General features: G+C 41.0%; 2 protein-coding genes and 1 pseudogene across 2 annotated transcripts in view; all 3 read right to left on the bottom strand.

Annotated features, from left to right (window-relative positions):
- The window catches only part of LOC109467304 (alpha-2,8-sialyltransferase 8B-like), a 2,242-nt gene extending 1,751 nt beyond the window's left edge, over positions 1 to 491 (bottom strand). The window contains exon 1 of the mRNA XM_019765246.1: positions 244 to 491. Coding sequence (XP_019620805.1) covers positions 244 to 432 — 189 coding nt within the window. The 5' untranslated portion in view covers positions 433 to 491. The remainder of the gene's footprint in view (positions 1 to 243) is intronic.
- Positions 492 to 4,164: 3,673 nt separating this feature from the next.
- LOC109467372 lies at positions 4,165 to 6,272 on the bottom strand (annotated as a pseudogene).
- A 1,277-nt stretch (positions 6,273 to 7,549) lies between these two features.
- LOC109467387 (alpha-2,8-sialyltransferase 8B-like) lies at positions 7,550 to 9,605 on the bottom strand. The gene is made up of 3 exons (XM_019765327.1): positions 9,366 to 9,605; positions 8,845 to 9,104; positions 7,550 to 8,004 (listed from the first exon to the last, which is right to left on the bottom strand). Exons 1-3 carry the CDS (start codon positions 9,552 to 9,554, stop codon positions 7,734 to 7,736), a joined length of 720 nt encoding a protein of 239 aa, XP_019620886.1. The 5' UTR covers positions 9,555 to 9,605; the 3' UTR covers positions 7,550 to 7,733.
- Between the last annotated feature and the right edge of the window lie 1,091 nt (positions 9,606 to 10,696).

The following is a 10,696-nucleotide window of genomic DNA, read 5'->3' as shown; positions in this document are numbered from 1 at the left end:
GGGGGGGGGAAACGGCCGAAAATTCATGCGCGCGCGGATGTGATCCATATAATCAAATCAACATGGTCTTATTATGATACAACAAAAAGTAGTATTTTCAAAAATATTTACAGCTGGTGTGTTACGCGGAAAAGAGGTTATACCGGCTATACAAATACAGATACAGACACATGACAACCCCACTTTAAGCATCCAACATGGCGGACAACAGTTACGTCATGGTCACGTGAGTGCCGAACATACCTTCTCATAATTTTTGCTGGGCGCCATGTTCATTCTGATGACGTAGTCGAAACAATCGATCTCGTTCCCACAGTTGCTGTCGAGAAGAATCCCGCTATTACCGACGATTGCGCATGTGTGGTAGTGACCAACCGGTGTTCTCGTGAGGCACTGTTTCCCTCCACTGCATTTTGCCTCGTTTTCCTCCATGTCCGACAAGTAGGCGAAATTTTTCCATGGTTTGAAATGTTGAGTGGTGACATTTCTGAAGTGTTGAATGGCCACGTAAAAATGTATGCTCTAAATAACATATTTTGGACGACTATGATCAATTCCTACAAATGTTTTTTTGCAAAAGTAGGTACTTGTTGTATTCAAAAGCTTGGCTTATATTTTCAATGGGCATACATATGTATAATGTCTTCTTCAACAAATATCTGTCAATACTAGTATCACATCCTAAGTGTTATTATCTATAAGGCCACAGCAAGTAAATTTTATGGATGACATCCTCAGCAGACTCCAAATCTAATGCGAGCGGGCGAAAAAAAAAACAAGGCGAGCCGAAAAAACAAGGTTCCTACATGTTGAAATTTTGACTCAACCATTGTACAAATGGTTTTGATTAGGTGGGAACATCACATATACACAGCCAACTTCACATATCGCTACATCAAAGTAAGAAACAAAACATTAAATCAGAGCCTTTTCTTATCTCCTCTCTTCATAGTTATCTGCCATCCACGTTCAGGCATGGCAACAGACGTCTTTGCCCATTTTCGGCATGTTGGCCACTGTCAAAAGGCGACAAAATTTCTTTTTTCTTTTCCAAAATCAGGCGAAAATTAATGCGCGCTCTGATGTCATCCATAAAATTTACTTGCTGTGGTCTAACCAAGAGACGACTAGTATACCATGTGTTAGTCCCGGATTCTTACTACAGACGAAAACAAAACTAAACCTGCTTGGATACACACCTCAGGATTTCAACACTTTTGTATGCGGTGCACGTTCCCATTGGTACTCTATACTATGCAATTGCTATCTGTGTCGCATTGGAAACACTGTTGCTAAAATCTAGCACGCTTCTTTCAATATTTTGATAGGGGTTTCTTTTCGCTTCATTCTGCAATGTTGGTCTAAAAAGGAATAACATGTTAAGATGGTTTGCAGTAAAAGAACAATCATAAAAGAACGCCCGCAGTTGTTTACAAAGCGTAAATATGGTGAAAGAAAGTCGTGTATTGTACCTGATCGCATCTATGGCAGTGATGTTGGTCTGCTGGTTGTGCTCAATTACATTGCATACGGGTTGTGTGTTCCTTCTGTAAGCCATTTATCGTAAAAGAGTGAATATGTTGCCACGATTAGGACTCTGCATAATATAATGAAAATCAAACTGTTACAAGATCTTATTCAATATTAAAGTTGTGCCTGTTTCTGTGATCAACGGGGATGTGATCATAGTAATGATAAAACGTAATATATGTAAAAATGTATTAAGTTACTGAAATTTTAGCGGTAAAAAAGTAACAGCTAAATCAGCTATAATTAAGTGACAGTTAACAAATCAAAAGTATATATGATATGAATGAATGAATGAAACTGTAAGCGAAAGGCTCTGCAAGTATTGTACAGAGGGAGCAGTGGAAGATGAAATTCATTTTATCTGTCAGTGTCCTCATTAAGATTTTGAAAGAAAAAAGTTATTCAATCAAGTCGCCAACATTTCCCCAAATTTTTCATATCTCAGCAAACAACAACAGACTATATTATTGCTAAAGTCTCCCAACCCGTCTATTTTTTAAAGAGTCAGACAATTCATCTCCCACTGCCTCCTGAGAAGAAGCCAACCCCCCTAATAGCAAGAATAGTTTAATGGAATAGAATAAGTTTGATAAGTTTATCGTACAAGTAGAACTTTATGTAAGCATATAGTTTTATAGCACCACATTTGTCAATGTCTGTTTGCAATTAGCCCTCGGGCAAGAACTTGCAATAAACAACTCATTATAATCAGGCATAACACATGTAACCTATGAGATCTTATAATCAGGCACACCAACTTGAAATCTATGAGGCCTTGTAATCAGGCAAAGAAACATGCAGCCTATGAAGTCTTGTCATCAGGCATAAAACATGCAGCATATGAAGTCTTCTCATCAGGCATAAAACATGCAGCCTATGAGGTCAAACTACTTTCTATTTTTCAACTATGAACGAACATATATTAAAGTTAAGGTCATTTTTTGCACGACATTCAGGCCCCAGGCCACGTCTATCCAGGTCTTGTCTTGTCATCAGGCAAAAACATGCAGACTATGAGGTCTTGTCTTCTCATCAGGCATAAAACATGCAGACTATGAGGTCTTGTCTTCTCATCAGGCATAAAACACGCAGCCTATGAGATCTTTGCTTGTCATCAGGCATAAAACATGCAGGCTATGAGGTCTTCCTTGAGTATCCTATGGTCTCACAGCGCCATCAGCGACAGTCAGAACAACATGTACTTTGCCTAACTCTGTGACCACCTAACGGTGTCGCTTAAGTTCTGCCTAACTCTGTGACCGCCCCAACGGTCTCCTTAAAGTTTTGCCTAACTCTGTGATCGCCCCAACGGTGTCCCTAAACTTTTGCCTAACTCTGTGACCGCCTAACGGTGTCGCTTACGTTCTGCCTAACTCTGTGACCGCCCCAACGGTCTCCCTAAAGTTTTGCCTAACTCTGTGACCGCTGGTACATGTTGCAGTTCTGGCTAATATCGCTTTGGCGCTGTGAGACGGTAGGATGCTCAAGGAAGGCCTCATAGCCTGCATGTTTTATGCCTGATGACAAGCAAAGATCTCATAGGCTGCGTGTTTTATACCTGATGAGAAGACAAGACCTCACAGGCTGCGTGTTTTATGCCTGATGAGAAGACAAGATCTCATAGACTGCGTGTTTTATGCCGGATGAGAATTAAGACAAGACCTCACAGGCTGCGCCTCTATGCCTGATGAGAAGACAAGATCTTATAGGCTGCATGTTATATGCCTGATGAGAAGACAAGATCTCACAGGCTGCATGTTTTATGCCTGATGAGAAGACAAGATCTCATAGGCTGCATGATTTATGCCTGATGAGAAGACAAGACCTCACAGGCTGCGTGTTTTACCTTATGCCTGATGACAAGCAAAGATCTCATAGGCTGCATGATTTATGCCTGATGAGAAGACAAGACCTCACAGGCTGCATGTTTTATGCCTGATGAGAAGACAAGATCTCATAGGCTGCATGATATATGCCTGATGAGAAGACAAGACCTCATAGGCTGCGTGTTTTATGCCTGATGAGAAGACAAGACCTCATAACCTGCATGATTTATGCCTGATGAGAAGACAAGACCTCATAGTCTGCATGTTTTATGCCTGATGAGAAGACAAGATCTCATACCCGGCACGTTTTATGCCTGATGAGAAGACAAGACCTCATAAACTGCATTAATTATGCCTGATGAGAAGACAAGACCTCATACCCGGCACGTTTTATGCCTGATGAGAAGACAAGACCTCATAGGCTGCATGATTTATGCCTGATGAGAAGACAAGACCTCATAAACTGCATGATTTATGCCTGATGAGAAGACAAGACCTCATAGTCTGCATGATTTATGCCTGATGAGAAGACAAGACCTCATAGTCTGCATGTTTTATGCCTGATGAGAAGACAAGACCTCATAGGCTGCATGTTTTATGCCTGATGAGAAGACAAGATCTCATAGGCTGCATGATTTATGCCTGATGAGAAGACAAGACCTCACAGGCTGCATGATTTATGCATGGACGACCTGCCATTGGATGACGCATGAATCTTGCAACATTGTCGCCCAGCCCGCGCGGGCTTATAAGACTGTATAAGACTGTACAGAAATCACACACTATGTTGAAAGGTTACAGAGTAGAAAGTGAACGAACATATATTAAAGTCAAGGTCATTTTTGCACGACATTCAGGCCCCAGGGCACGTCTATCTGGGACATGGCAGTCACGTGACATCCGTGACGTTCCTGCGCGGCGATGATCGGTTGATTTCGACAGGCGGGATGGACTGTAGCGTCATCCAATGGCAGGTCGTCCGTCCCGCGCCAAAACACAGCACAAAAAGGACCCACAAAGACTACAACAAACCTTCTAGATTAAGGTTTTTAGTACTTAGCATCTAGTATCTGTACTGTAGCGTGCAATATACAACTTTATATCCTTTAATATATCTGCCCACCTATGTACGAGTATATACTGGCTTTGACTTCTGAACTAAAAGCATAATCTCCCAGCGGATCTGTCTGTGCTTAGTAGTATAGTATGGACGGGACGTGCCCTTTTTTTGAGTAGGTGCAGAGCAGGTGCAGGGCAGGTTCCTATTAATTAGGTGCTAATAAGAATTATACATGTATTTAATGCCTTTAAGAAAACTTACATAAAGTTTTACCAACTTTTGGGAAAAGAAAAATTATCTGCATATGTCTGAAACCAACCTAAGAGCCCCGTTGTTGTGAAGAGATGTAAGAAAGTCATATTCAATGTTGAAGTGGTGCCTTGTTTTGTGATCAACGGGGATGTGTTCATAGTAATGATAAAACAGCGTCCTATTGCGCATGTCCGTGGCGAATGGGTAGAAGCCGTACAGGGTGATGACGTCACAGAACGTCGTTCCCAGGATGTAAGCCATGAGCCCGGATGACGGAGAGGTCAAGTTGGGGACCAGCTTTGGACGTAACAAACTGGAAACAGAGAAAACGACAATACTGAATAAGTATTGATTACAGCATCTATCGATCGACCTATTGGTCAATCTATTGATGTATATATCGTCCTCTCTCTTTATACTGATGCCTATGTCTATCAGATTCAACGTTAACGTTATATCTGCCCATCTATTTATATACTAAATTGTAATGAGAATTACCCAATTTTTTTTCCAACTCAAGAAGATTGACTCACCGGGAATTTTCGACCGAATCACTCGATCTTCATCAACTTTCTGACCAGAGTGCTGTGGACACGAGATTTTTTACCCAAGTGTGACGTCAGCGCTGTGTCAAAGTTCGCCGGAAGTCGGTACCGCCCCCCGTCCCGGTTGAGCGAAGGTTGGTACACGTATGTCTTGATGTAAATAGCTTCCTACACTCCTCTCGAGTGATTTGGTCGAAAATTCCTGGTGAGTCAATTTTCTTGAGTTGGAAAACAGTTGAACTCAGATGGACTTTCATACTAACTAAAGTATCTGCTTTGCCTTCCATATATAATCCCCAAGCAGGTCGTAGCTATCTTACCGAGTGGTTTCAGTTGGCATGTATTGTAAAGAGTATGTAACTGAGATGTTCATATGTTGCTCTGTGCCAGACTGGTGTCCAGAGCTCGCAGAGATTCCTTCACTTCTTCTGTCAGCACTTTAACGTAGCTAAGAACACCGTGCTTCAGATACGACAACCTTTCCAAGACTTCTTCTCGTTTTGTGTTGTCTGATAGCTTCCTCAGGAGGCTTTTAGCAAGGGAATAGTTGAGAAAAGTCATGTTTGTCTTCGTTCCTACGTCCTGTAGAAGAGTAGATTAATTGAAAATAAAGACGTAAAAAGCTTTAAGGATATCGACATAAATGTAACAGTTATAATGATAAGCAGCAGTATGAGACAAAATGTTGAAAATGTATTTCTTCACAAGTCCGCATTTTATCTGTATAAGTATGATATAATGAAAAAATAGACTTGTCAAAAATACAAATTTACATGACAATCTCAGTTTAAGCAACCAACATGGCTGACAACACTTCCGTGAAGGTCACGTGAGTGCCGAACATACCTTCTCATAGTTTTTGCTGGGCGCCATGTTGATTCTGATGACGTAATCCCAAGAATCGATCTCGTTCCCACAGTTGCTGTTGAGAAGAATCCCGCCATTGCCGACGATTGCGCATGTGCGGTAGTGACCAACCGGTGTTTGCGTGAAGCAGTCTCTCCCTCCACTGCATTTTGACTTGTTTTCCTCCATGTCCGACAAATAGGCGAAATTTTTCGATGGTTTGAAATGTTCAGTGGTCACATTTCTGAAGTGTTCAATAGCCTCACATTAATATTGACCTAAAATGTACTATAAATATGTTCCTTGCGAAATTAGTATATTTAAAGGCACCTGTTGGTCTTCAAACGTTTGCCTTATATTTCCAATGGGCATGTATAATGTCTTCTTCAACAAATATCTATCAATATATCACATCCAAAGTGTTTATCTATAGCCAAGAGACGACAGTATATCATGCGTAAAACTAGTCCCGGATCCGTACTTCGAACGAAAACAAAGCCTGATTGTATACAAAACTCAGGATTTCAACACGTTTGTATGCGGTGCAACAACATCACCAGGTTCCCTCTCGGTGAATACTGCATTTCTCTAAATTCAATATTCAATGCATTGAAAACACCGTTACTTAAATGTATGCTTCTGTCAATATTTTGATACTAGTAGCTGCTGATTGTTTTTCACTTCATTCTACAATGTTGCTCTAAAAATCAATGAAATTCTAAGGACGTTTGTAGTAAAAGAACAATAATAAGAGAAGGCCCGCAGTTGTTTACAAAAGTTGAAAGCTTCTGTAGGGCTTAAGTCACTACAATATGGTGAAAGAAAGTCATACATTGTACCTGATTGCATCTCTGGCAGTGACGTTGGTCTGGTGGTTGTTCTCAAGATTGCACAAGTGTTGTGTGTTCCTTCTGTAAGTTATTAGTTTCATGTAACGTTAGATAAACGATAGTTTGTATTTTGAAACAACACCTGCAATAACGCAAGCGATGGCATTTCAACCATGCAAATATTTCCCCTAATATATTCTGATATCGCCGCAACTTCAAACAAACCTCTAGGTACCAGTACTACTTACCTCTTAAATGTGTATACTGAGAAGTTCCACTTGTAAAAGTTGAGCAGGAATAACGCTGTGGTCCCCAGACAGCAGAGTGCCACAAATGCACAGAAAAAGGTGCGATTATCTAGAGAAGCCATCTTGAGGGTATGGTTGGGGGTTCTAGGATCATGTACTGTTTCCCAAACCTCAGACCTCTAGATATCAATAACCACACGATCAGTCATTTTGACAAAAGTTTTTATATAGCAGTGCAGAAGGACATGGGATATAATTTTGCCCCTTTCGTGGTGTATCTTTTTTCTAATGTTTCAGATACGGGCATCAACTTTCATATACATGTCATGCAGTATAAAAGCGACTTATCCTTTCGAGGACGTAAAAAAAGACCGTAAACCAAGGCTGGATATCGTATACCCAACACCCATATGTCAGCCTCGGATATCCGGCATACCTGAGTTCCGGATCCAGCGGTTTTAGGTACATAAGTACAAGCACTTATCTAGCAAACACATACAACCCAAAACTGACTTCGAAACTCCAGTTTTACTGCCCAAAAATTGCTTTGTGTGCCTTTAAAACTTACATAACTTCACCAATTTTAGGCCAGAAAATCATCTACATATGTCTGAAACCAACCTAAGAGCCCCGTTGTTGTGAAGAGATGTAAGAAAATCATATTCAATGTTAAAGTTGTGCCTGTTTCTGTGATTAACACGGACGTGATCATAGTAATGATAAAACAGCGTCCTATTGCGCATGTCCGTGGCGAATGGGTAGAAGCCGTACAGGGTGATGACGTCACAGAACGTCGTTCCCAGGATGTAGGCGATGAGCCCGGATGTTGGAGACTTCAACCCAGGGATCAGTGTTGGATGTAGCAGGCTGGAAAAACAATGGGGTTGAATGGATATTCATACATCAAAGTATCCATCGTTCGATACCAGTCTCTTTATACGGACGTCTATGTCTATCAGAGTACCTTTTCATACATATAACGTTATATCTGCCCAACAATCCATATATATCCATAAGGTCACGTGTTTGTAACCGTAACTCTCGCGAGATCACGTTGTGAAGTAATATTGGTCATTAATTATCCTGAAGAAGGCGACAGTGGTCGCAGAAAATTTGATCTCAGTATAATTTGTGTGTTCTTTATATATATCTTATCTCTCTTTGTGTGTTTTCTTAGTGCCTTCTGAAGGCCCATTTGCAAGAACATGACTTAACCTTCAGAGTCACCCCCCATCCTTTTATGGAAATGTTATGGTGTCATGATGCCGTTGTAACTTGGAACCGTGGGTTCGTGTTGCGCAGCGATAGCGTTCTCGACTCGGAACCAGAGGCCCCGGGTTCGAGTCCTGACATGTCACCGATCTTGTGCCCTTGGGAAAGGCACTTTACATGACTTTTCTCACTTCGCTCAGGTGTAAATGAGTATTGTACTGTCCCTGTGTTGGTGTCGGCATTAATATAAGTTGAAAAAACTTGAGTGTGTCGTCACCACGTCTTGTGATTACATGTTTCGGAATAAAAAAATAAAAAAAAAACTTGGAACCGTGATCAAGAGAGAACACAAAATTGTGTATACAGTCTCTTGTTAGAGAAGAAAAAAAAAACAATGCACTACTGCATGTCTGAACAATCATACTGCTAACTCTAGTGCTCTTATCGAGAATATCGAGTGGTAAGATAGTAAAATGTTATATTAAATTATCTTACCGAGTAGTTTTAACGGGCACGTTGTGCAAAGAGTATGTAACTGAGATGTTCAGGTTACTCTGTGCCAGACTGGTATCCAGAGCTCTCAGAGCCTCCTTCACAGAGTTTGGCATCAGTTTGACGTAACTGAGAACACCGTGCTTTAGAAATGACAAACTTTCCATGACTTCATCCCGTGTGGTGTTGTCTGATAGCTTCTCCAGGAGGCTTTTGGCGAGGGAGAAATTGACGAAGGTCATGTTCGTTTTCGTTCCTACGTCCTGTAAAATAGTAGATACGGCATAAAGACATAAGGCATACATTTTAAGGAACATCACTAGAAATGCTGTAATGATACGCATCTTGTGGTATTGTGAATTTTCATCCTTACAATGCCACAACAAAAAGAAAAAAAAATACAGTTACAAATTCAAATCTACAAATCACAGTAGTTTTAAGAATCCAACATGGCGGACAACACTTACGTCATTGTCCGGGTTGTGCGCAGGCGCGTAACTTTCTGCCAAAAATATACCTTTTACCTTCTCATAGTTTTTGCTGGGCGCCATGTTGATTCTGATGACGTAGTCACGACAGTCAATCTCGTTCCCACAGTTGCTGTTGAGAAGAATCCCGCTATTACCGACGATTGCGCATGTGCGGTAGTGACCAACCGGTGTTCTCGTGAGGCACTGTTTCCCTCTTCTGCATTTTGATTTATTTTTCTCCATGTCAGAGAAGTAGACGAAATTTGTCGATGGTTTGAAATGTTGAGTGGTGACATTCCTGCAAATAAAATGTTTATAGCACGAAAATTGATTTCAGGGCCGTAGAACTGTCAGACAATTTTCTGGTCAACGTTAAATGTAGCAAGTTGAATCAACCCTATCCAATATTATACTTAGCCTGGGTACCATCCTACTTGTATGCCGGGGCTCCCACACTCGCTTCCCTTACTTGTTAGGGAAGCGAGTGTGGGAGCCCCGGCATACAAGTAGGATGGTACCCAGGCTATATTATACTGGTATCTATAAGGCAAAATACTATGTCGCTGGTTCTAGCTTATAATTTATTGCGACTTATTTCGGTACAGCTTTGTATGTGATACAACAACATCACCACGCCCCTTCTCTGTGAATATTGCATATAACAAGGGCAAGTTTATCTCAATTTATTGCATTGTAATTAACAACGTTGCTGAGCATATACGATTCTGTCAGTACCTCGATCGTTTACAGTAAAAGAAGAGGGCCTGCATGGGGGGAGGGGGGGTAGTGCTTACGAATTACGCAAAAGTTTCGCCACCGATTACAAATTAAGATAAATTCTCGGAGCTGATAACAAACAATTACGCGTTACGGCTCAATGAACAATCACTTGTTATGTTTACCGAAGGAAAACATATTGTTTTTACTCAGTTTCTTCCTCCTCTTCTGTTCCAAACACTAACCTCTGACCCGGCTAATGACATGATTTGTTGATGTCTGCCACCATGGTGACTGGTGTTGGGTTACATAATGTTGCAATTTAGTGGTCTGCATTACTCGTGTCACCATATACTAGTAATACATGTGTGTGAATGTTTTTGAGTAAAAATTAACAGGGCAGACCGTGTCCGAAGGTAAACACTATGCATTTGCTTTGCAAATGTTACTTCTCTAGTTGGATTTCTTGCATGAATCTTTGCAGGGCTTAAATTAACATAACATAGCGAAATACCTGATTGCATCTCTTGCGGTAATGTTGATCTTGTAGTTGATCTCGGGATGGCATAACGCTTGGGTGCTCCTTTTGTAAGGCATAGAAAGTTTACTGTAAAGATGTTGCCATAAAAATACACACAAATACACACACGTCAACATCGTGTGGTTTC

This window comes from Branchiostoma belcheri, unplaced genomic scaffold (genome assembly GCF_001625305.1).
Source record: "Branchiostoma belcheri isolate BF01 breed outbred unplaced genomic scaffold, Haploidv18h27 scaffold18, whole genome shotgun sequence".
Lineage (NCBI taxonomy): Eukaryota > Metazoa > Chordata > Leptocardii > Amphioxiformes > Branchiostomatidae > Branchiostoma > Branchiostoma belcheri.
Note: the sequence above shows the minus strand (reverse complement) of the source record. Positions and strands in the feature narration are given on the sequence as shown.

What these genes read in the sequence shown, in the direction of transcription:
- LOC109467387 (XM_019765327.1), bottom strand. Translation starts at nt 9,554, where the DNA reads ATGGAGAAAAATAAATCAAAATGCAGAAGAGGGAAACAGTGCCTCACG. An exon ending in CCAGCAAAAACTATGAGAAG is followed by an intron (nt 9,105 to 9,365) that starts GTAAAAGGTATA and finishes ACTATTTTACAG; the next exon opens with GACGTAGGAACGAAAACGAA. An exon ending in GTGCCCGTTAAAACTACTCG is followed by an intron (nt 8,005 to 8,844) that starts GTAAGATAATTT and finishes TTGTTTTTCCAG; the next exon opens with CCTGCTACATCCAACACTGA.